The sequence below is a fragment of the Anolis sagrei genome, chromosome 2, assembly GCF_037176765.1.
Source record: "Anolis sagrei isolate rAnoSag1 chromosome 2, rAnoSag1.mat, whole genome shotgun sequence".
Taxonomy (NCBI): domain Eukaryota; kingdom Metazoa; phylum Chordata; class Lepidosauria; order Squamata; family Dactyloidae; genus Anolis; species Anolis sagrei.
Genome location: NC_090022.1, coordinates 50,340,630 through 50,367,425, shown reverse-complemented (window position 1 = coordinate 50,367,425; position 26,796 = coordinate 50,340,630). Strand labels below are relative to the sequence as shown.

At 44.8% G+C, this 26,796-nt stretch overlaps 1 protein-coding gene across 1 annotated transcript in view; it reads left to right on the top strand.

Annotated features, from left to right (window-relative positions):
- The first annotated feature begins 3,063 nt into the window (after window positions 1–3,063).
- PLXND1 (plexin D1) overlaps window positions 3,064–26,796 on the top strand; it is a 223,417-nt gene continuing 199,684 nt past the window's right edge. Inside the window, exon 1 of the mRNA XM_060766263.2 lies at window positions 3,064–4,800. Within this exon, the coding sequence (XP_060622246.2) occupies window positions 3,391–4,800 (1,410 nt within the window). The 5' untranslated portion in view covers window positions 3,064–3,390. The remainder of the gene's footprint in view (window positions 4,801–26,796) is intronic.

The window sequence follows — 26,796 nt, the reverse complement described above, 5'->3', positions numbered from 1 at the left end:
TGTGGCGCGTAGACATCCTGTGATAATGCAGCATGTCTCATTAAGAGCCACATCCACTATTTTAACATGGTGAGATGTATTCCACACTGGGCATGCATATTCAATAGCAGAGTAGAAAAGTGTAAGAAGTATCCCCATTGAATCCATTAGATTTATCAATGTGTAGACTCATCATTCAATGACTGGTTGAATGGACAGTCCAGGAACAACTTGAGAAACTGCAAGCAGCTTCTGGAGTGAGAGAATTGTCTGTCTGCAAAGACCTTGCCGATGTTTTACCATCCTATGGGAGTCTTCTCTCATGTCCCCTCATGAGAAGCTGGATCTGACAGATGGGAGTTTACTTGCTCCCTGGATTCGAATTGCCAACCTTTCTGGTAGCAGTCCTGCTGGCACAAGGGTTTAACCCATTGCACCACCATGGGCTCCATAGTCCAGCTGGGACTAACCTTACTTACTTACTTTGGTGATCCTTCGTTGTCCAAGTAGGATAGTCTTCCCAAAATCAGTGTACTGGCGGTGGGTCTGTAGGTGGCTGTGGAGCCCTATTTTGATCTGCATTTTTTCTCACAGTGAAGGCATTGGTTTCCAGGTGGAAGGTGGTTCTGGTCGGGGTTAGTTTGACACGTCTTCCTCTTGACACATTTCTTTCGCCCTCCATTTGTGCCTCCCAGTTCTCTGTGTCTATGCCACAGTTTTTAAAGTTGACTTTGAACCCATCTTTGAATCTCTTTTCCTGTCCTCCAACCTTCTGTTTTCCGTTCTTGAGTTTGGAGTAGAGCAACTGCTTTGGGAGACGGTGGTCGGGCATCCGAACAATGTGGCCGGTCCAGCGGAGTTTATGGCGGAGGACCATCACTTCAATGCTGGTGGTATTTGCTTCTTCCAGCACGCTGAATGGTGGGAGTTGAAGTCTAAAACACCCAAAGGGCCCCACTTTGCCCATGCCTGGACTAAACCCATCCAATCCTCCCTGCTTGGCATATCTGTCCAGTTAATTTCTTCCTCAGCCCCAACCTCCAGACAGCCTGGCCTTCTCTTTGTTGTTATCCTTCCTTGTCAAACCCTTTTGAGGGTGGGGAGAGAGGGGGCATGTCAAGAGGCCTGAGAGTTCACTTATTTTCCTTATGGGGGGCGGGAGGCAGCTCCAAGGAGAAGGCCAGCCGAGTGCCGCCTTGCCTCAAATTAATGGTGTTTGCTTAGGTCTATTTTGACAAACGACTGAGATGGTGCTTTAGGGCTAGGACAGAACAGCAACCAAAAAAAAGTTCAGCATCTCCTTGTCTCTGTCTGCCACCGCGGTCCTGCCTGCAATGCATTCTTGCTGCCCAATGCTTAAGAAGACGACCAGAAATAAATAAATAAAATACTCCGGGAACAGAAGACGTATTTGTGAGCGAAGAAAGACGTCGCTCACTCCTCAGAGTCGCTTCTTTGTGTTTTGGTGCTGCGATTGCCTTCCAGCTTTTTTGGGGTGGGGTGGGATAGGGGGTGGCTTTAACTTAATCATATTCACATGACAAACCCTAAATAGAGAAGGAGAGGAGGGAGAATTGATGGGGAAATGAGGGAGGGACAGGAGAGAAGGACCTAGGAGAAGTCGGAGAGCAACAGCTTGTCCCCAGGCAGAGCAAGAGAGGAAGAAAGAAGGGAAAAAAGAGCGAGGGAGAGATTGAGGGGGAGAGAGAGGGTTGGGGGGAAGCGGGGAGAAGAGAGAGGGGGAAGGTTGGGGAAAAGAGGGGAAAGGAGAGGGGGAAAGAGAGACTGAGGGAGATAAGAGGGTTGGGGAAAGAGAGGGAGGGGAGAGAAGAGAGGGAGAGAGAGGTTGAAGGATGAAGGAGTGAAAGGAGAGCAGGGGGAAAGAGAGGCTGAGGGAGAGAGAAGATTGGGGAAAGAGAGAGGGAGAGAAGAGAGGGGGAAGGTTGGGGAAAAGAGGGGGAAAGAGAGGGGGAAAGAGAGACTGAGAGAGAAGGGGGATTGGGGGAAAGAGAAGGAGGCAGAGAAGAGAGGGGGAAAAGAAGCAGGAGGGAAAGGAGAGCAGGGGGAATGAGAGATTGAGGGGGAGAGAGGTTGAGACCAAGAGAAGGAGGGGAAAAGAGAAGAGAAGGGGGAAGGCTGGGGAAAAGGAGGAGGAAAGAGGAGGAGAGGGAAAGAGAGAGAAGCTTGGGGAAAGAATTAAAGAGAAAGAGGGAGAGAGGAAGAGAGAGAGTGAAAAGGATAAGGAGTGAAGTGAGAGGGAAAAAAGAGTGGAGGAAAGAGAGGTTGGGGAAAAGACTAAGAGAGGGAGGGGAGAAGAGGGGGGTAAGGTTGGGGAAAAGAGAGGGGAAAGGAGAGAAGAGAGAAAAAGGAGAGGGAGAAAGAGAGAAGCTTGGGGAAAGAATTAAAGAGAAAGGGGGAGAGGGCACAAGAGAAAGAGAGGGATAAGGAGTGAAGAGAGAGGGGGAATGAAGAAGAAGGGAAAGGAGAGCGGAGGTTGAGAGAGAGAGAGAGGTTGGGGGAAAGACTAAGAGAAGGAGGGGAGAAGGGAGAGAGAGGGAAGGTTGGGAAAAAGAGGGGGAGAAAGGACAGGAAGAAAGAGAGATTGAGGGAGAGAGATTGTGGAGAAGGAGAGGAGGGAAGGGGGAGAGAGGGAAGGTTGGGGAGAAAGGACAGAGAGAAAGAGAGGTTGAGGGAGAGAGGGTTGTGGAGAGGGAGGGGAGAGGAGAGAGCGAAGGTTGGGGAAAGGAGAGAAGAGAGAAAAAAGGAGAGGTAGAAACGGAGAAGCTTGCGGAAAGAATTCAAGAGAAAGAGGGAGAGAGGGTGAAAGAGCGAGACTTGGGGGAAAGGAGAGAGAGAAGGATAGGGAGTGAAGAGAGAGAGGGAGGTTTTGGGGGCAAAGAAGAGACGGGGGAGGGAGGGCGAGGGAAAGGGGTGGGGAAAGAATTCATGCGAAAGAGGGGGAGAGGACGAAAGAGAGAGAGAGAGGGAGGGTTGGGGCAAAGAAGAAGAGGGCGAGGGGAAGAGAGAGCGCGCGAGGGGGGAGCGGCGCTGTCAGACTTCGGGGCGGGCTCTCCCTCCCCCTTCCCTCCCTCCCTCCTCTCCCCTCCCTCCGAGGTGTGCCGCCTCCACACGGGCTCCCTCCGAGGCAAGCGGGTCTTTCCAAAGAGGCCAGCCAAGGAGAGACGGGAGGAAGGAAGGAAGGAAGGAAGGGCTGCCTGCTTGCCCGCCCGCCCGCTCTCCTGCCGATGGTTGGCCACCAGGGCTGGGGACTTCCCTTCCTGGCGGCGTCACTCGGGAGCCGCCGAGGCGTGCCGGGTCTTCCTCGGGAGCGCTCCCGCTTCTCCTCTTTCTGCGCCTTCTCCTGGATGCTGGGCGCGCAGGAGAGGCAGAGGCAGAGGCAGCGGCGCCGGGATGGGCGCTGAGCAGGAGCAGCAGGTGCCTGCTCCCTTCGGGTTCTCGCCTTCCTCCTGCTTCTCCTGCTTCTCCTTCTCCTTGGTGTGCCTGGTGCTGGTGGTGTGCCTGCCGGGGGCGGGGCGGGGCCTGTCGGTGCGGAGCCGCTTCCCCTCGCCCACCTTGACCAACAACTTCGCCCTGGACGCCTCGGGCGGGCGGCTGTACTTGGCGTCGGTGAACCGCCTCTTCCAGCTCTCGGCGCCCAACCTGACGCTGGAGGCGGAGGCGGAGGAGGGCCCGCGCGAGGACAGCCCGCTCTGCCACGCGCCCCAGCTGCCCCAGGCCTCCTGCGAGCACCGCAAGCGCCCCACCGACAACTACAACAAGCTCCTGGCGCCCGACCCGGAGCAGGGCCTCCTCGTGGTCTGCGGCTCCGTCTACCAGGGCTTCTGCACGCTGCGCCGCCTCGACAACGTCTCCGCCCTGGCCGTGGCCTTCCCTCCCGGCGGGGGCGGCGGGGGCGCGGAGGGCGCTGGGGGCGGCGGGGGCCCCGTGGCGGTCTTCCCCAGCATGCTGAACGTGGCGGCCAACCACGCGGAGGCCTCGACGGTGGGGCTGGTGCTGCGCGGGCGGGCGACGCGTCTGCTGGTGGGCGCCACCTACACGGGCCTGGGCAGCCCCTTCTTCCCGCGCAACGCCTCCCTGGAGGACCACCGCTTCGAGAACACGCCCGAGATCGCCATCCGCGCCCTCGACGCCCGCGGGGACCTCTCCCGCCTCTTCACCTTCGACATCAACCCCTCCGACGACAACATCTTCAAGATCAAGCAGGGCGCCAAGGAGCGGCACAAGCTCACCTTCGTCCGCGCCTTCCTCCACGCCGGGACCACCGCGCGCGGCTCCAAAGCCCCGGGGGCCGCCCCTCCCGCCGCCACCGCCGCTTACGCCTACCTGGCCCTCAACAGCGAGGCCAACGCGCGCGAGAAGGAGAGCCACTCGCACAGCCTCTTGGCGCGCATCTGCCTGGGCGAGGCAGGAGAGGGCGGCGCGCCCAACGGGAGCACCGCCGGCGGGGAGACCAAGAAGTTGACCGAGTCCTACATCCAGGTGGGCCTCCAGTGCGCCGCCCCCCAGGGAGAGCTCTACAACCGCCTGGTCTCCGTCTTCCCCGCCCGCGCCGCCTCCCCGCCCCAGGAGCTGCTCTTCGGCGTCTTCGAGAAGGCCCCCGCCTCCCCTCCCGCTGCCGCCCCCGGCGCCCCCCGCCCGCCCCCGCCCGCGGCCCTCTGCGCCTTCCGCTTCGCCGAGGTGGAGGAGGCCATCCGCCAGGCCAGGAACTCCTGCTTCGTGGCCCCCGACGCCCGCCTCGTCACCGTCCTCGACAGCGTCGTCCAGGGCACCGGCCCCGCCTGCGAGCGGAGGAAGATCCAGGTGAGCAAGCGCACGGGACGCCCTGGAAACAGGGGGCCGGCTCTCCCGGGAGCAGGGCCAGGCAGTTCAGCCCCGCTCCATACTTTCGCCTCACACACCTGAGAGCCAGGCCAAGGCTTCCAGGCCAGCTTCCCGTCTACAAGAAGGTTGATGGCCAGGCAGAGTTCTTCCCAGCCCACCCAGGACAGGGACGCTCCACACATCTCAGATCCAAAGCAAGGCTTCAAGGCAAGATTTTGGTCAAGCAGCACCTGCCTTAATAGTGAAGGGTTGAGCCTCTGAGCAGGGCCAGGGAGTTCTGTCCTATACCATACCTGCACTCATACACCTGAGAGCCAGGCCAAGGCTTCCAGGCAAGCTTCTGATCTAGCAGAACCTGCCTTAATAGTGAAGGGTTGGGCCTCTGAGCACGTCCAGGGAGTTCTGCCCTACTCCATACCTGGACTTCACACACCTGAGAGCCAGGCCAAGACATCAAAGCAAGGTTCTGTCTAGCAGCACCTGCCTTAATAGCTAAGCAAAGGCAGGGGCACTCCACACATCTCAGATCCAGAGCAAGGCTTCAAGGCAAGCTTCTGGTCAAGCAGCACCTACCTTAATAGTGAAGGGGTAGGCCTCTGAGCAGGGCCAGGGAGTTCTGCCCTATGTCATACCTGCACCTCACACACCTGAGAGCCAGGCCAGGGCTTCCAGGCAAGCTTCTGATCAAGCAGCACATGCCTTAATAGCTAAGCAAAAAGTTCTTCCCTGCTCTCCCAGAACAGGGACACTCCACACATCTCATACAGAGCAAGGCTTCAAGGCAAGTTTCTGGTCATGCAGCACCTGCCTTAATAGCTAAACAAAGAATTTCCCTTCTTGCCTGGGACAGGGACACTTCACACAGCTCAGATCCAGAGCAAGGCATCAAGGCAATATTCTGATCTAGCAGAACCTGCCTAAATAGTGAAGGGTAGGGCCGCAGAGCAGGGCCAGAGAGTTCTGCCTTACTCCATACCTGAGTTTCACACACCTGAGAGCCAGGCCAAAACTTCAAGGCAAGGTTCTGGTCTAGCAGTACCTGCCTTAATAGCTAAGCAAAGGGTTCTTCCCTGTTCACCCAGGACAGGGACACTCCACACGTTTCAGATCCAGACCAAGGTTTCAAGGCACGCTTCTGGTCTAGGTCTAGCAAGTCCTGCCTTGATAATAAAGGGTTGGGCTGCAGAGCACGGCGAGGCAATTCTGCCCAATGTCATACCTACAACTCACATATCTGAGAGGCAGACCAAGGCTTGAACGCAAGCTTCTGGTCTAGCAGCACTTGCCTTAATAGCAAAGCAAAGGGTTCTTCCCTGTTCACCCAGGATAGGAACACTCCACACATCTCAGCAAGGCTTCAACGCAAGCTTCTGGTCAAGCAGCACCTGCCTTAATAGCAAAGCAAAGGGTTCTTCCCTTCTCGCCCAGGACAGGGACATTCCCCACATTTCAGATCCAGACCAAGGCTTCAAGGCAGGCTTCTGGTCAAGCAGCAACTGCCTTAATAGTGAAGGGTTTGGCCTCTGAGCAGGTCCAGGGAGTTCTGCCCCACTTCTTACCTGTACCTTACACACCTGAGAGTCAGGCCAAGGCTTCAACGCAAGTTTCTGGTCAAGCAGCACCTGCCTTAATAGCAAAGCAAAGGGTTCCTCCCTGTTCGCCCAGGACAAGGACACTCCACACATTTCAGATCCAGACCAAGGCCTCAAGGCAAGCTTCTAGTCAAGCAGCACCTGCCTTAATAGTGAAGGGTTGGGCCTCTGAGCAGGTCCAGGGAGTTCTGCCCTACTCCTTACCTGGTCTTCACACACCTTAGAGCCACACCAAGGCTTTGAGGCAAACTTCTGGTCTAGCACCATCTACCATAGTAGCAAAGGACAGAGTTTCCTGCAGCTTGAAGAGGTTGTGCCTCTGAGCATGTCCATAGGATCCTTCTCTACTCACCCAGCACAGGACACTCCACACACCTGAAGGCCAGACCAAGGCTTCAAGGCAAGCTTTTGGTTTAGGAACTCCTGCTAGACCAGAAGGGTTGGGTCTCAGAGCAGATCCAAGGAGTTCTGTCCTAGGCCATACCTGGGCTTCACATATTTGAGAGCCAAGACTTCAAGGCAAGTTTCTGATATAGCAGCACCTACCTTAGTAGCAAAGCAAAGAGTTTCCTGCATCTTGAAGAGGTTGTGCCTCTGAGCACATCCAGAGAGTCCTTCCCTATTCACCCAGCACAGGACAGACCAAAGATTCAAGGCAAGCTTCTGGTCTAGCAACCCCTGCCTTTATAGTAAAGGGTTGGGCCTCAGAGCAGGTCCAGGGAGTTCCACCCTGTGCTTCACATATCTCAGATCTGGACCAAGGGTTCAAGGCAAGCTTCTGGCGTAGTAACTCACACATTAGTAGCAAAGCATGGTATTTCCTGCACTTTTGAGAAGTTGGGCCCCTGAGCATGTCCAAAGAGTTCTCCCCTGCTCACCCACCATAGGATATCCACAGATCTGAGGGTGCATCTACACTGCAGAAGTAATGCAGTTTGACACCACTTTAGCTGCCATGACTCAAAGCTATCAAATCCTGGGAACTGTAGGTTTATAAGGTCATTAGCCTCCTCTGCCAAAGAATGTTGGTGTCTCACTAAACTACATCTTCCACAATTGCATAGCATTAAGTCATGACAGTTAAAGTAGTGTCAAACTGCATTCGTTCTACAGTTCAGATGCAGCCTTGGCTGTATTACCACAAGAGGGCCTCTGAGCATGTCCAGAGATTTCTTCCCTGCTCACCTACCACAGCTGCACTCCACACATCTGAGATCTAGCAACCCAAACATTGGCAGCAAAGCAATGAGTTTTGTGCAGCTTGAAGAAGTTTGCGAAATGTTACTTAATACAGGTTAAGAATCCCTTCTCCAAAGTGCTTAGAGACAGAAGTGTCTGGAATTTCCCCACAGATTTTGGAATATTTGCAGGTTGAAAATTCCTTACCTGGAATGTGGAAATATTCCAAAATCATTCAGAAGGGTGGCTGAGATAATGACACTTTCGTTTTCTTGTGGCTCAGTGTACGCAACTTTGTTTCATGTGCAAAAGTATTGAAAATATTGTGTAAAGGCAATGTGTATAAGGCAGGCATGGGCAAACTTGGGCCCTCCAGGTGGGCTTAAGTGACTGAGGGGGGAAAGGAAAGCACCTGAGGCTGTTAGGAAGGGTGGGAGTCGAAATCCAAAACACCAGGAGGGCCCAAGTTTGCCCATGCCTGGTATAAGGTGTATGTGATACAGAAATGAATGTTGTGTATCATCTCCAAGATACCTCACCATGTATGTGTTTGTAAACACAGGTAGTTCAAATTACTAAAAAAAAAAAAAAGCACCCAAATACTTCTGGTCTCAAGCATGAGGGAAGCTTGACCTGGAAATATGGGGAAGGGACTCAAATCTAAACATGAAATTCATTGATGTTTCATGTATTGCATGTTCATTCTATATACAACATTTTATGAAAGAAAGTTTGTGTGTCTTGAACCATCAGAAAGTATCTCAGTCACCCATGTGGAAAGTTTTGTATTTTGGGGGATTTGGGATTTCTGGATAAAGCATATTCAACATGTCGTGCCTTTCTAGTTGGTGGTAGCACAGATACATTATTCTTGGGGAGTGCCACTCAAAATAGAAGACTAGAAAAGAGGTGGAAGCAGCTTTCCCTTGAGGAAAGACCCAAGGCACCTGCAGATAGGTCTCTATGGACAAGAGAGCCTGGGTGGGCCTAGCGGTAAATGCCACAGTTGATTTATGATGTAGAGACAGTAAGGAGAGATCAGTTCCTTCCAGTCATAACACTACAACCTGAGCTCTCCAAGTGAAATTAATTGTAACAGAAGTTTTTTTTAGCAGTCTTTTGTGTTTATTCATGCAGTGTGTCATTATTGTACAGATTCTGTTGGCACATGATGCGGTGATAACAACTGGTGTAGGTGACTTGAAAAGAAAATTATTGGATAAATTCATCATTATTGATAACTATAGTTCCCTGTTTAGGGCTATAGCTGTCATGGGCAAACATGGGCCCTCCAGGTGTTTTGGACTTCAACTCCCACAGTTCCTAACAGCCTAACGGCTGTTAGGAATTATGGGAGTTAAAGTCCAAAACACCTGGAGGGCCCAAGTTTGCCCAAGCCTAGACTATCTCCTGATAGTGCAGTTGCTGGGAGCCAAATAGCAGGGCTTTTTTTTTTTGTCGTGTCAGGAGTGACTTGAGAAACTGCAAGTCGCTTCTGGTGTGAGAGAATTGGCTGTCTGCAAGGACGTTGTCCACGGGACACCCAGATGTTTTTGATTTTTTTATCATCCTTGTGGGAGGCTTCTCTCATGTCCTTGCATGAGGAGCTGGAGCTGATAGAGGGAGCACATCCGCGCTCTACCTGGATTCAAACCTGCAACATGCCGGTCTTCAGTCTTGTCAGCACAGGGGTTTAGCAGGGCATGACGATTGCCTTTCATTTTTCAGAAAATTCATGTCTGACTTCTGTCAGGAACAGGATGCTAGATTTCTTGGGCATTGGTCCATTTTAGCAGCATGCTCCATTCCTTAACCTTTTCATCTTCTGTATTCCACAAACATTGGGGATGTCGGAAATCTGCCACTATCAGATACCTTTTGATAATAAGCCTGTTCTTTGAGCATGGTTGTTACCAGAAGGAAAGCAAGAGACAGGGTTTTCACAGAGTTAACTATCCATTATAAAGTGAATATGTATCAGAGGGTGAAAATCAGTCTTTCTCTTGTTGAAACAACAGTGTTTTATCCATCTTAAAGTCTGACAAGTTGCATTTGGCATCCTCTCTGACATAGTAGGCTGTTAGTTTTGGGAGGAAGGTTTGGTTAAGTTTTAGTGGAATATCCTCTTTCATGACTCTTGGTTATATGTAGCTCTGTGATGTGTTGCACTTTTCACAGTACTGATTCTGAAGATGACAATCAGGGCTGGATTATATGGTCCTTGTGGTCTCTTCCAACTCTTATCCTATGATGCTAAACAGGCATTGAATGTTGCACTTCTGCTCTTCCTGGTTACTTTTTAGCAATGAAGAAATTGTGGAGGTTGGCTAACCAAAATATTAGTATTAAAAGGCTTATTGGGCTGTTATTTATTTATTACGTTTCTATCATTCTAAGTGACCATCTCCTTCATTCTCTCACTGGCTTTATGATCAAACACTTAAGTTGTTTAACAAGAGTAAAATGTACATAAAAGCAGACACCAATGAAAACAAAAAATCCCACACAGATAAATACAGGGAAAACAGGAAATTCAATGAAGATAGCAGATACACTTAAACACAATGAAAACAGTAAATACAAGAAAGCTTTAAAGACCACAGTTAAAATCATATAAATAAAAAGAAACAATAGATCTTTCACCTAAATCCCAGATTAGATGTTAAACATCTGTTGGAATAAAATGATCTTGGCCTTTTGGCAGAAGGACAACAGAAAAGAGGCCAACTCAGACTCTCTCAGCATTTCTACGCCTGAGAGTGGCCACCCAGAAGGCCTTCTGCTGCATCTCTCTCCCATATGTGTCTCTGAGGGTGGTAGGACTCCACAGAATATCATCTCCCAGAAACCTTAAAGCCTGTGTAGGCTGATAAGGAAGAATATGAGCTTTGAAACAGCCATATTGCAAGTTGCATAGAGCTGCCAGCACTTTGAGTTGGACCCGGAAACAGACCAGTAGCTTGTGAAACTGTTATAACAAAGTAGTCACATGCTCCCAATAACTTGGTCAACAGTCTGGACACAGTGTTCTAGACCAGCTGAAATGTCTGAACACTCAACCTCATGTAGAGCACATGGCAGTATTAATGCATTCAGCACATTCCAAAATGGCTCAATTAGGTGAGTAGCATTAATTGTGAAACTACTCTCCTTGCCATTATAGAAACCCAAGTTCCAGGAATATGCTCAAACGAAAAACACAAGTTTTCAAGGGAAGCGTAATCTCACTTTTTGTTGTTAATGTGTGCCTTGAAGTCAACTAATTACAGAATTTTTTTTAGCAAGGTTTGTTCAGAGCAACTTTGCCTTTGCCTTCCTCCTCTGTGACTTGCTCAGGATTACCCATTGGTTTTCCATGGATGAACAGGGATTCAAACCCTAGTCTCTAGAATTGCAATCCAATGCTCAAGCAGTACTGAAGCAGTGGTTCTCAACCTGTGGTCCCCAAATGTTTTGGCCTTCAACTCCCAGAGACCTGTGGTCCCCAAATGTTTTCGCCTTCAACTCCCAGAGATCCTAACAGTTGGTAAATGGGCTGGGATTTCTGAAAGTTGTAGGCCAAAACACCTGAGGATCCACAGGTTGAGAACCACTGCTTTAAAGCAGTGGTTCTCAACCTGGGGTCCCCAAATGTTTTTGGCCTTCAACTCCCAGAAATCCTAACAGCTGGTCAACTGGCTGGGATTTCTGGGAGTTGTAAGCCAAAAACATCTGGGGACCCCAGGTTGAGAACCACTGCTTTAAGGCATCCTGGCTCATATTCTCTGATCTACTAATTACCTTTTGAAAGAAGCGTATTTATTATGTCTGGATTAAGCCTCCCTCATTTAGTCTATTATGTAGTCGGACATTGATTTAGAACCAGAATACCTTGGAGATACAGAACTGGGTTTACTGGTGACATTAAACTTCCAAATTCCAGGTGATCTCTCTATTCAGTTTTGCACATAAGTTAAAGAGATGCACCTGCTTGTAATATTGAGTAGGTTTCCTCAGTGCACCTTCTGAAGTTGCTACTTTGGGAAGGATTCAGGTCAAGAATAGTTCCAAATGCCATTCCAAACATTTGACCCAGAAGGATATCAGAGTTGATGGTACTGAAAGTAGCTTAAGACATTGAGTGGAATCAACAGGAATATACTTTCCCTATCCATTTCCCTATCCATTTCACAGTGGAGATAATCTACTTATGTGACAAAAGCACTATATGGACTGTAAGGAGGACTGAATTCAAACTTGAATAGATCTAGAAGACTTTAACTGCCACAGCCAAATTCTATGGAATCAGAGGAGTTGTCGTTTTGTAATCTGCCAAAGATTGATGATGCCTCACCAAAGTACAGATCCCAGGACCCCATAGTGTTGAGATGTGGCAGTTAAAGTTGAATCGAATTTCATTCATTATACAGTGTATATGCAATCCAAGTCAATTGGCTAAAGATGGATAGTGTGGTATATCCCTTCTTTGCTGTCTGTTGCTGAATGCAGAAGAATAGACTTGACTTCCTCGATGGCTAGCACAGAAGTGGAATGGGTTCACAAAGGAGATGCTTCTTTCTCATTTTTCTGTAGCTGTGAAAGAACGTTCAAGGGGGTTCTTCATTGTTTTGTACTGTAAATGGCAGGCTTTTACATGTCTCCTTGATGTGAATAAACATGAATAATACAATTGGTCCAACTATAATTGAACTCTGAAGGTTAAACCATTTCTAATTTTTATATTTGAATTGTTTGCCGAATCAGTGTGCAACTGTAGATGAATGTGTTTTTCAATTTTTTTAATAATAGCAAAGCATTTATGTTCTATTTTTTCCTCAAGATAACATCCATAATTTTCATTTCCCCCAGTTTTATCTTCACAACGTTGTTAGACTGAGGTTGGGCCTAGGTCTCCTGTGTCCTACCCTGTCAGTCTAACCACACTTGGTTTTTCTAATGATTAATCACTGTGTGTCTGCTGGAGCATGCCTTATGGGGATATGAAACCAATGGCCTGCATTTTTAGCTTGCAATTTAGCACACCGAAGCCATGTTCAAAGTCTCTAAGATATTTCCTCCTAAGTATTTCACCTTAGAATAGACTAGGTGTGTGTCTTAGAATTTCACTCTTCCTTCAGTGTTCCAAGGCACAGAAATGAGTAACATGTTAGGAGATCTCACATGTATGTATTTACTAACCCAGTTAGTAATTAGTAAACATATTCTGATTCTTCTAGTTTGGTCAGTTACATTCTGTGGTAAGTGAAGTGAGGGCGGTGGGATTTTATTTATTTATCAAGTCAGAAGCAAATTGAGGGTACAGTTATAATGTATTTAAAAACACAAAGTTAAAAACTTGGCATTATACTAAATTTCCTTTGACCAGAAGCTGGCCACTTGGAATGCCTCTGGTGTGGCTGTGATAAGGTCCTCCATTGTTACATTGTAGTAGGTGGCTTGTGGTTTGCTCTTCTCCACTTTGGACTCCACTTTGTAGCCCCATTTCTTAAGATTGGCTCTGCATCTCATGGTGCCAGAGTGCAACCTGTTCAGCACCTTCCAAGTTACTCAATCCTCTGTATGATTAGGAGGGAATCTCTCATCTGCTATAAGCCACTGATTGAGGTTCCGGGTTTTTGCCTGCCACTTTTTGACTCTTGCTTACTGAGTTGTTTGTGCGAGTATCTCTGTAGATCTTAGAAAACTATTTCTTGATTTAAGGCATTGGCATGCTGCCTGATATCTGAACAGTGGATGGACCGGAGATATCAATGCCTTGATCCTTTCATTACAGGCTGCTACTTCCCGACAGTGTATTTCTATCCCATTCCTTCTCAACCCCCGAAGGGGGACTCAGGACGGCTTACACTGGCAGCAATTCAATGTCACTACATATAACAGAGCAATATAATAACAAAACAATAAGTAAAACATTCATTAAAACATTAAAAACAGTATTAACAACCATATCACCAGTCAATTCCATATCCAATTCCATATCCCAAAGTGCTATCTATGCCTGTTGTCCAAAAGCCTGGCCCCAGAATCACGACCACTTTCCCCCCTAAATAACAGGAGGGATGGAGCTGATCTTACCTTAGTGGGAAGCGAGTTTCACAGGAGGGGGGCCACAGCTGAGAAAGCCCTGTAACTCGTCCCCACCAGATGTATTTACAACGCTGGCGGGAGCAAGAGCAGGGCAATGACATAGCAAAATGGTATCCCGTATATAAAATGGCAAAATCAAGGTTTGCTTTTTGGAATTAAAAACCCCCATCCAAGCCATGGGTGATTGAATTCATAGATGCAGAATCCATGGAGGAACAACTATATATGCTTCTATCAGCACATAGAATTTTTGTTAGAAAAATAGAGAAAACAGAATGAGTTCAATGGTGATCTTTCCCCCAAAGTTTATATTCACACAGTATCATTTACCAATCCTAGATACATTGTGAAAGTCCGTTGGGTTTCATTACAGTTTACTATGAAGCCAAATGCTTAGTGGTTTTAAGCACACACATACATAAAAAAAAATTGAACCCCCGCCCCGTTGTTTCTCAAGAAGTGTCTTCCTTCCCATGTTCTCTGTCCAAGTGGATGAGTGGTGACTCACAGTGTTTTTTCCCCTTTCCCCCTCCCACTTTTGGTTATTTCTCATTGCGCAGAGACCGAGGGGAGGCAGCTCTGAAAATGTGTGTTTGGTTATAGTTGCTCCCTTCTTCCCACATCCCTTGGCCATTGCATTCCTGACTGTGTAAAGTTCAGGGTGAAGACACACCGGCTGCCTCATTTTACTGCTTTTGAGGTGAAAGTTTGCTATTACAATGTATTACAAAGTGGAGGCTAGTAACAACTAGATACCTCTACTTTCTTTTTCTTTTGAAAAGTTGACATCGAATCACAGCAGGATTTCTTTTCTTCCTCATCTGGGAAGGATATGCAACCCTCTTCTATCAAGGATCATAAACCATCTGTTTGATTTCACAGGCAAGATAGACCACGAAAGTTTGGTCTGTTCTCTTTCTTCCTTCAACAGGCAATGTCAGAAGGGTTTGGTGTGTTATCCAAATGCATTTGGCATGGCAGCTTTCAATGCTGTGCTTATTGCAGTAATTCATAGATAAGCTTTAATAAGGATCAAGTATGGGTTTTAAGCACTCAAAGCCAAGATATTGGTAATTAGATGGAGATTCAGTTAATTCCTTAAGGGTGAATTCACTAAGTATTCTCACATATGCAATCACATGTTCCACTGCAACTGATTTATGTAGGCTAAGATTCTGATTTTTGCACTGGCTTAACCACTGACTTCTAGTCAGAGTCAGGCATCAATTTCTTTGTAGGATAAAGCACAGATTTCTTAAGTGTTGAAAAGAAACTAAAGAGAAATCTGACTACCGGTATTTTTTTAAAAAAACTAAAATCAGGACAGTAAATAAAGAGCAACACTAAAAAAAAGGAGAGTTCCAGACAGGAAACAATCAGGGCCAGCTAACACCTTTCAACAAAGGATTCCTCCAGGCAGGAAGCAGCAAGGTTCTGAAGCTGCAAGGCCACTCAATGATAATCAAGGTGGCCAATTGCAACATTCACATTTGTCTCAGGCAGACAGTTCTTTCTCCCACTGGACATTCCACAGATATATAAACCCCACTTGCCTAGTTTCCAACGGACCTCACAACCTCTGAGGATGCCTGCCATAGATGTGGGCGAAACATCAGGAGATAATGCTTCTGGAACTTGGCCATTCAGCCTGGAAAACTCAAAGCAACCCAGTGATTCTGACCATGAAAGCTTTTGACAACACATTAAAGAAAGGTTTTATAGTGATTCTTGACTATCTGGTGTTTAACTTTGCAGTATTAACTTCTGTATCAAATAATTATGAATATATATTAAAGAGACTGGTTTTCCTTAAATGGGCTTAATTATGTACAATGAGTCCTCTATCTGAGGGGTTTGATTCCAGAACTCTCTCTGGATAACAAAATCCATGGATATTCAAGTCCCAATATAGGCAATGGCATAGCAAAATGGTATCCTTTATATAAAACAGCAAAATCAAGTTTTGATTTTTGGATTTTCTTTTTGAGCAAATATTCCCAAGCCATTGATAGTTGAAGCCATTGACGCAAATTCCATGGATATGGCTAGCTATATTTCTATGGTCTCATTATATGCTTTCAATAGAGGTGTAGCATGACTTCCCTGGATCTAGATACGATGCATAAATAGGAGCATAGTGTCTAGATCCAGGGAAGTCATGCTACCTCTCTATTCTGCCTTGGTTAGACCACACCTGGAATACTTTGTCCAGTTCTGGGCAACACAATGGAAGAGAAATGTTGACAAGTCAAGAGGAGGGTGACTAAAGTGATCAAGGGTCTGGAGAACAAGCCCTCTGACAAGTGGCTTGAAGAGCTGGGCATATTAAGCATGCAGAAGAGAAGGCTGAGAGGAGACATTGATGTCCATGTATAAATATGTGAGGAGAAGTCAAAAGGAGGAGGGATCGGGCTTGTTTCTATAGCCTGTGAAATAAAGGTAAATGTTTAATGTTTAATATTACATATGATTGGGAATGAGGGGGGAAAAAGATATGAACATGTCAAGATTAAGGATATGGTGTGCGTATAAACTCTGCATGCAACTCATTTTAAAGAAGTTTTCTCTCTCTCTAAAGTTAGGAGTTCAATTTGTACTTTAGGTTCCCAGAATTCCAAAAAACCAATTTGCTGTTGAGCTGATTTTCTTCATTTTGGAGTTCTTCAATCTTCATAACCTTACATAGAAATATGGTGGTATGGCCACTACTTACTTCACATATTAAATGTGCTTGTTGAAAAGGGACTGTTGTTGCTGTATCTGTATCCTGCTCTTTCTTCAAGGAATTTTCATATCTACTTAGGGCTCTATATCCCAGGACCTGATCCCAGGTTTTCTGTTTATCCTAAATTATCTGACAGTGCAAACTCATATAATCCAGATTAAAGCAGAAAACCTGGAATCAGATCCTGGGATATAGGAACTGTCTGGATACTTTTGCTTCTTTTTCTCGTGTTATCCTCACACACTGCACTTACCCTATAATCCTTACATATCACCTGTCACATCAGCACTTTTAATTCTGTACCCTTTACTCTGGCCCGGCCCAGTTTTATTGTGTTTTGGTGTATTGTTTATTGCTTGTTGTTTTGTTGTTTTAATATTGCTTTAATTGTTTTAATTTGCTTTAGGTTTGTATTGTTATGTTGTGTATTGAGGCCTTGGCCTTTGTAAGCCGCATCGAGTCCTTCGGGAGATGCTAGCGGGGTACAAATAAAGATAATAATAATAATAATAATAATAATAATAATAATAATAACCAGCATGTGAGCTAAATTAGAAAGACAGAGACAAAGACACTGAGGCCCCATCTGCACTGCCATATAACCCATTTCTGAATCCAAATTATCTGCTTTGAACTGGATTATATGAGCCTACAATGCCTATAATCCAAAGAAGATAATCTGGATTCAGAAACTGGATTATATGGCAGTGTAGATGGGGTGTCAGTGAGTGGCCAAGGAGCAGTTAGAATTGAGGAGTTTCTGGTCTTCTTGCCTTTCCTTGTTCTTTGACTCTCAGTTGCTGAACTCATCTTATTTTCAGTGCTTTTTGTCAACAGACACTACACATGGTAATACAATGGTATTAACTGCTTTTAATAACTTGGAAGTAGTCTAACTCAAACCCTTTCTACACTGCCATATAATCCAGATGATCAAACCAGATAATCCACATTATCATTGAACTGGATTATATGAGTCTGCACTGCTGTATAATCCAGTTCAAAGCAAATAATCTGGATTTATATGGCAATATAGAAGGGGCCTCAGTCCCATAGAATACTCAGAAGCCACATTTCAGCTGTTTCAATTATGGATATATGTGTACACCTATTTTCTCCCAAGGCACCTTCTCAGGAGGTTTCAAAGGATCAGCCTTTTTTTTCTGAAGAAGCAATTAGATTGTTCTAAAGTTTGAGCAATTCAACTCATCTGTGGCTAGGCCTATAACGACACAACCACAAACTTAACATACCACAATTGTGCAACCACATCCTGCAAGGAAGCCACTTGGACTTGGCCCATCAAGCATGGATTTCATGTGCAGAAAGGAAAAGCAAATTTGCCACCCTTCTCTCTACTTGCTGCAGTGTAAGTATGCACTCCATAGAAGTGGTGTTTGATTCTGAACAACTTTACTTACTTACTTAGGCGATCCCTCATTGTCCAAGTATGATGTCCTTCCAAGTGTAATATCTTGGTGGTGGATGTGTAGGTGACTGTGGAGCCCTATTCTTGATCCGCATGTTCTTCCATAGTGAGGGCATCAGTTTCCAGGTGGAAGATAGTCCAGATCAAGAATAGCTTGAAACGCCTTCCTCTTGGCACATGTCTCCCTTTTTTTCTCCATTCATGCCTCTCCGAAATCCGCAGCACTGCTGGTTTCAGCTGACCTCCAGTTAGAGCACTCAAGGCCCAGAGTTTCCCAGTTCTCAGTATCTATGCCACAGTTTTTAAGGTCGGCTTTAAGCCTATTTTTAAATCTCTTTTCCTGTCCATTTTCTGTTCTTGAGTTGGAAGTATAGTAACTACTTTGAGAGATGGTGATCAGGCATCTGGACAATGTGGAGTTGAAGCATTGTAGTATCGCTTCAATACTGGTGGTCTTTGCTTCTTTCAGCATGAGATTCGTCTGCCTGTCTTTTGCAGGCAACGCTGATGCAATAATTTCAGGAGTTGGGTGTGACGTCTATAGATAGTCCACGTTTCGCAGGCATATAGCAGCGTTGGGAGGGCAATAGCTTTATAAACAAGCACCTTGGTGTCCCTACAGATCTCCCTTGGAAGGTCAGACTATTTAGAAATCGGTACAATCAAGGTGTTTTCCCCTAATAAACACACACACATTTGCTTTTCCATTGTAAACAAGTGTCTCTCCAAACTACGACTCCCAGGACTGGACTCTGTAACATAGAGCCGTGGCCATTAAATTCACCTCAAACTGCACGAATATTACAGTGTAGATGTGCCCTAAAATTGTACTCTTTTGTAAAGCCTTGAAATCAGAAGTGGCTTCTCTAACTATATTAGTTTTATGAAGTTTTTACAAACTATATGTTAAGTTTGTTTTAAAATAATGTTTTTGCCTGTTTTATCTGTATTTTTTAATGTTTTAAATAATATTTTCATCTGCTCTACATTTCCTGAAGAGTCCTTGAAGTCTGAAAAATGATGAACATATCTTCAAATAACTCCATAAATTCTGCTGAATTTTGCTGGCTTTTGCAGCTGGTTTTTGCTTTTTTTAAAAAGTAGTAGAAAACTTATTAGCAACTGCATGTAATGTGTAGTTTGGCCCTAAGTCTAAAGCCCAAATCAAAGAATGAAGTGTATGAAATGATTAAATTGGGTCTGTGTGTAAGCTTTTATGATTAGCTGATTATCTTCAGGAGAAATATTTTAAAGCTCAAGAATGACTGAAGGCAATCCTGAAGTAATATGGGCCATATGTTTTTAGTCGAACCTAGAGCCCTAAGGCTGCTTTCTCAAGGAACTTATTTGAAAGTAGGTTCCATGGATATTAATGGGACATATTTCCAAGTCAATGTGTTTAGGCATGGCATAGATGCTACTTTGAAAATAACACCCGTAAAATTTAATAGATATAAAAACAGAACTCTGTATCTCATCTAGTTTTCATAGCAATTAGAAATTATTTAACAGTTACACAGTTCCATATTGTCTTCAGCACCTGGCAGAATCATATTATTAGGTAGTGGAAAGGTTCAAGGAAAGTTAGCCAGAATCATCAAGGGGCTAGAGCTGTGAGAAATGGTTAGATTGCCTGTGTTTCTTTCTAGTTTTGGACAGAGGTTTAGAAAACTATACGTGATAGAAAGTGAATGGATAAAAAGAAGGAATCCAGGATTATCCAGTGAAGGTGAATGGGTATCCTTACAGACAGAATATTTATTTATTCATTTACTCTATTTCTATCCTACTCTTCTAAATCTTATAGGGAACTCATAAAGCCTACATAATGGCAATATTCAATGCTACATATTCAATAACATAAAATAGAATACATCAGTGCAATAAACAATTAAAACATCACAAAACATCATAAAACTATTAAAACATAATAAAACATCATAAAACTATTAAAACATAATACCAAATCATGAGAACGTCATTTGCGTGCTACATAGTGCTGATTCAATTTTGCACTACCCAAACGCCTGGTTGCAAAGCCAAGTTTTCACTTTTTCCCTGAACACCAGGAGGGAGGAGACCAGTTTGGTGTCACTGGGGAGGGAGTTCCATAACCGAGGGGCCGCCACAGATAAGGCCCTGTCTCCCATCCTCACCCATTGCGCTTGCAATGGGGATGGGATTGAGAGCAAGGCCTCCCCTGCAGATCTCAGCTCTTTAACAGGTTCATAGGGAGAGGTACATTCAGGCAGGTAAGTTGGACCGGAGCCATTTAGAGCTTCATAGGCCAAAGCCAACACTTTGAATTGTGCTCGATAGCAGACCAGCAGCCAGTGGAGCTGATGTAACACGGGGGTTGTATGCTTCTTTTTCATTGCTCCAGTGAGCCACCTGGTTGTCGCCTGTTGGACTACTTGGAGCTTCCGAACAGTCTTCAAAGGCAGCCCTATGTAGAGCACGTTGCAATAATCTATTTGAGATGTAACAAGACCATGGGCAACCATGGCCAAGTCTGATTTCCCAAGGTACAGGTGCAATTTTAATTGTGTGCAAGCTCCCCTGGCCACTGCCGAAACCTGGGGTTCCAGGCTCAGCAAAGAGTCCAGGAGGACTCCCAAGCTCCGAGTCTGTGTCTTCATGGAGAGTGTAACCCCGTCCAGCACAGGCTATAACCCTATACCCAGTTCAGTCTTTTGACTGACCATGAGTACCTCTGTCTTGTCTGAATTCAATTTAAATTTGTTCGCCCTCATCCAGATCGTCACAACTGCCAGGTTCAGGACCTGGACAGCCTCCTTAGCAGTCGGTGGAAAGGAGTGATTGATTTGGATGTCATCTGCATACAGGTGGCACTAAACTCTAAAACTCCAGATGATCGCTTGCAGTGGCTTCATATAGATGTTAAAGGAAATGTTTCTTCATGCTTCACGTAGTTAAGATATGGAATTAGTTGCCATAAATTGCAGTAGTGGATGCCAATGTGGGATTCATCTACACTGTGGAATTAATGCAGTTTGACACCATTTTACCTGCCATTGCTCAATTCTATGGAAACTTGGGATTTGTAGTTTGGTGTGGTACCAACATCTTAGCAAAGAAGGCCAAAGACTTGGTAAAACTACAACTCCCATGATTCCTTAATAGCCATAGCCGGATGGAAAAAGAGTTCTGGACAACTAATACAAGGCTTGCAGTGGTTAGTGCATTTATTATATGCTGCATCAAAGAATAGATCTATTCTGAATACAGATCCTTTTGAATACCAGTTACTGAGAAATATGTTCAGTTTGGAGGCTTTTGCCAAAGATGTCCAGCTGGGCAGAGTGAGCAACAAGATGCTAAGCGCGGTAGACCTTGAATCTGGAAGGGTTCTTCATATATCTAGAGCTGTATGATTTTGTCCTTGGTAGTTCTATTTATTATTATGGTATTACATTGTTTAAATTCAATTCTTTTTTAAAAAAACTGCTCAGATGACTATTCTGTGGAAAAGTATGTAACGTTCAGTAAATATCTAGGAACAACTAAAAAATGAACTGTTTAAGAGACTCAAGGTCATGAGTCAGAGTGAATGTTAATTAAAATCCCAAGAAAAGCATTTTGTGGCGGTGAGCAAATATTTACTGAGGCTGCCTTGTAGAAGTTCTCATAAGTCTATGAATGTGCTGTGTGCATCCTCCTGAATTGTTGTCTGCTATCAGAATTCTGAACATTTGAGTAATATTGCTGTTCAAGTTGTTTTGGACATATATAATATATATAATACTTTATTTATAACCCACCCGAGGAGACTCAGAGCGGTTTCCAACAAAAATAACAAAATGGCAAACATTCAATGCCAAAAACAGACAAAGCAACAAGCCAAATCACAACAATGGATAAAACAATTTTGATGTGAACTTCTAAAACTTTTAAAACTAACCAAAAATAATCAAAACTTAGGTATAGATTTGGAGATCCTAAGGTGACTCTGTCAGAGAGTTTTCCTTGTATGATTTGTTCAGAAGGAGTTCGCCTTCCTCTGAGGCTATGGGCCCTTCCACATAGCCATATATCCCAGAGTATCAAAGCAGAAAATCCCACAATATCTGCTTAGAAGTGGGTTATCTAAGTCCACTCTTGGATAATGTGGGGTTTTTTGCCTTGATATTCTGGGATTTACGGCTATGTGGAAGGGCCCTGAGAAACTCTGCCCAAGCTCACACTGAATTTTGTATGATTGAATGGAGATTTGCATCCTGATCTTCAGAAATGTGAAGTGCATCTATGCTGTATAATTAATGCAGTTTGACACAAAACTGATATGGCTCAGTAATATGGATTTATGGGAGTTATCGTTTGATGGGTCACCAGCACTCTTTGGCAGGAGAGGCTAAGTAAAGGTAAAGGTAAAACTTTCCCCTGACATTAAGTCCAGTTGTGTCCGACTCTGGGGGTTGGTGGTCATCTCCATTTCCAAGCTGAAGAGCCAGCCTTGTCCGTAGATACCTCCAAGGTCATGTGGCTGGCATGACTGCATGGAGTGCTGTTAACTGCAGTTCCCATGATTCCATAGCATTGAGCCATGGCAGTTAAAATTGTGTCAAATGGCATCAGTTTTACAGTGTTGCTGCACTTGTAATCTACTACTCAAACACCATGCCGGGTCCATTTGCTGGTCCTGATCCTGTCAAAAAATATTAATAATAATGATAACTTATTAATTAACTTTATTTCTTCCCCACATTTCTCAACTTGAGAGGGGACTCAAGGCAGCTTACAAATCCGGCAAAAATTCAGTGCCACATAAGTAACAAGAAAACACATCTCATAAAAATATAAACAATCTAAGCATATAAACAATTAAAGCTCATACCAATCAAACAGATTAAAAAAAACACATATAAAATGCTGAGTCATGGTTTCATATCATAACTTTATTCTTATGTCCTGGCTCCATCTCCCCTAAAGGACTCGGGATGAGTTACATATGGCACAAAGTGCCAAAAACAAAGCATAGTACAATACAATAGAATAAAACATATAGTATATAAGAAAAACAATTTAAAACTCAAAACAACGCCCAATGACCAATGGCGAAAAGCTACCGATACTGAAAACATGGCCAGAATATAAACAATAAAACAAGGGAATGAAATTGTAGCTATCCAGATCTCTGCATTTGCTGGTAGTAGTATACAACACAAAGATAGATCTATTTATTTGACAGTAAATAGAGAAACAAGCTGATACTAAAATGAGCCGCTTTTCTTGTCCTGAGACATACTGCTGTGGTTTTAGGACCTTGGAAGTGCTCTCCGGGGACCAAGTGGTCCATTACTAGCTCAGTGAGCCTCAAATTCTCCCTGTCTTTTTCTCTTTTGTCCCATATATAAAAAGATCATTGATTGTGCACTTTTATTTGGTGCCAGAGTCCCATAGTGCTGAGTGCTGGGCTCTGCTGCATCTGAACAGCAGAGCACAGATCAGGCAGCGCATGGAAATTACCTACTACAGAGCAGTGTCATTGAAGGTGGTGGAAGCATTTTGGAGGAAGAGCTTTGAAGTTTATACCCTGTGCTACCAAGGGCTTTTACAAAATATTCGTTCTCTGCGTGCTCTGATTTTTGGATCTGTTAAAATAACCATATTATTATTTCCAAGCATGCCTCTGCGGGTGAAAAATATATTTTGAAAGTCCTTTGATAATTTTGGGTTGAGGAATTTAAAATACATAGGGTGGAACAGGCTATTGTTGTTTGCTTTTGCTTAACATTTTATATGTCTCATTAATTTGAATTTCAGAGTCTTTTAATGTTGACCATGTTCTCTTGAAGCCTCTTGTCTGCTATTCTTTTGGAAACAAACTTTTTATTTCCCTCTCCTCATTTTTCTTTAGGACCACGATTAACAGAGATTTAGGCTGGATCTACACTGCCCTGTATCCCAGGATCTGATCTCACATTATCTTCTTATCCCAGATTATCTGGCAATGTAGATTTATTTAATCCAGTTCAAAGCAGATAATCTGGGATCAGTTCCAGGGATATAAGGCAGTGTAGATCCAGCCTTCAATCCCTTTCAGCATTTTTTCTCCAGTCTTCCCTTTCAGCCCCCATGTTGACAATATGCCAGCATTGGGCATCTGGCCATAGTTTTGCATCTGGGATATTGCACTCCTGAACCTACAGCATACATTTTATTTTGCTTAAAAGGGTTGCATAAGGGTATACAAAATGAGGTAAGGAATACTGGATCAACACTGCCATATAATCCAGATTAGCAAATCAGATAATCTACACTATCTGCTTTGAATTGGATTATATGTGTCTACATTGTCATATAATCCAGTTCAAAGCAGATAGTGTGAATTTTGTATGGCATTATAGGGCTGAATCTACACTGCCTTATATTCCAGGATCTGATCCCAGATTTTTTTTTCTTTGAATGGGATTATATGAGTCTACACTGCCAGATAATCCAGTTTAAAGCAGATAATCTCAATTTTGTATTGCAGTGTAGATCCAGCCTACATTTCAGTATAGTTCTTATGATTAATTTGGTCTTATGAGACATCCTTCCTCCTACCTGGGATACACAGGTAATCTGTGATCAGATCCTGGGATATAGGGCAGTGTAGATCATGCCTTGATCTAGCCTGAGTGATCACATCTTTTTACTTATTAATGACTCCAATATTTCAGCTGTTCAACTATTGTTTCTGGTGCAATTGCTTTGTTCCAGTGCAGCTCCAATATTCTGGCCCTCGTGGTGTGAGTGACCATGGTTCTCTTCTCCTACTCATCCCCAATGAGGGTGAAGGCACATTGTTTTTACTTTGTTCCCTGCTTGTTGTGTTCTAATTCGCTTTGCCGTAATTGTGAAATTGCACTGCCATGGAAGGGTCACCAGCACACTGCAATTATACAATTAGAGCACCATTTTCCATTTGAAACTGTGCAATTGTGTAAAGAAAAATTAAACAATATGCATGCACTCTTTAGAGCAGACATGGGGTCAAGTGAAGTAGTTCAGAAGATTAATTGCAGGAAAGTTCAAAGCCGAAGCACCACCACAGCACTCTTGGAGAGAAGGCATGAAAGTGATTATTTCCTTGCTGATAAATTTCCATTTGCTTAAGCAACACGATTGCTGCAGGGCAACAAGATGTTGTGAGAAAGACCATGGCCTCCAGTGGCTCCACTACTACCCCACCAAATTTTTGGCCCCAGTTGGCCAAATGCAATAGAGTTAGCAATTTCCCCTATCACTTCAGAATGCTTTTAGCAAACGTGACACTGGTCTGGATCTACACTGCCCTATATCCGAAGATCTGATCCCAGATTATCTGATTTGAAATAGATTATATGAGTCTGTACTCATCTGATAATCTGGAATCAGATCCTCTGATATAGGGCAGTATAGATCCAACCTGGGGTGGTTTTTTCCACTGTGGAATTAATCTGTTAATAGCACTCTTTTCCACTACAAATTTGTAACCAATTTGGGTGCAGATTTCTCTTAGTGCTTTCTTCTGTTAGCAATCAATTAGTGAGTGTAGTTTGTGTGTGGCCAGTTTATCCCTCCCTCAAGGATTCTGAAAGAAATCTCTGGCAGAGAAACCTGAGATCACTTCCAATATTCTGGCTGGGTGGGAGGGTTTTTAAAAGTACTCCTCTTAGGCATATTATGATTTCTTATTATGATGATGATTTTGCCATTCTATTATTATAATATTATAGTGTTTCCTACTGCCACACTGTCTTAGCACGACTTTGATTGCAAATCAGTCACAAAGTAGGGGTGAGGTGCAACAGTTGGTAATTATATCCTTAATGTCAATGGGGAAAAAACATGCAGATGATGCTTTCAAAGTACAGATTAGGGAGGGTTCCAAACAATGCACCCAGGCTAATAATGCATTTTAACCAGGGACAAGCCTTTTAATCCAGGTTTATCCCAGGTTGAAAAAAACACCTTCAAAGATCTGAATCTTCAACACAGCTCTATATCCCAGAATATCAAGGCAGGAAATCCCACAATATCTGCTTAGAACTGGAGGCCCTTCCACACAGCCCTATATCCCAGAATATCAAGGCAGGAAAACCCACATTATCTGAGTGTAGACTCAGGGCTCATCCAGACAAGATCTTTATTGCGGGAACTCCCACAATAAAGGAGGGGCAGTCCAGACAACGTTCTGCTCAGAGCCAAAATAAATCACCACAAACCAGGAAAACCCTGGTTTGTAGCGAATTAATTGGATAGTGGATTTATTCCGCACCTTCTTGGAAGGCACGGATAAATCCACTATTTCTGTGTTTAGACTGCAGAATACAGTATTCCCACTGTATACCAGGCTAAATAAGCCGGGTAAACTACTACCCGCCCACCTCCCCCCAAGCCCCCAGATGCTTTAGAAGACTAATAAAACTTATGTGCCCTCCATCAGAAGTCTGGGCCGGCTTTCCCAGTGCATAGAAATGACACACCAGGGGAGCGGGGGGAGGAGGGAGGAAAATTGCTCCCCCCTCTCCTGGCGCATCATTTCTCTGCACCAGGAGAGATGGCCAAGGCTTCTAATTCTCCCAAGAGAATGTCTAGACACCCACCCTAGAAAGCGTGCTCTTTCTGGGATGGGTGTGGACAGGCCCCCAGAAACATCCACTTTTTTAAAGGCAGATACTTCTGGGACAAAGGCCTGCTGGATCTGGCCTTAGATGACCAAGATCAAAGCAGATATTGTTGGATTTTCTGCCTTGATATTCTGAGATATAGGGCTGCGAGGAAGGGCCCTGAAGGTGCTCTGGCAGTGGAGACTGCCATCTGGGATCACTTTGTACAATCCCAGATGGAGTCCCCATAGCTACCTCATGCTCCCAGGACTCAGGCAGCCCAAACGTGAGATGATAATGCCCCCCAAGCTTCCCTAAACCTGAATTTCTTGCGAAAATGAGGGGGGAATCAACTTTACAATCACAGCA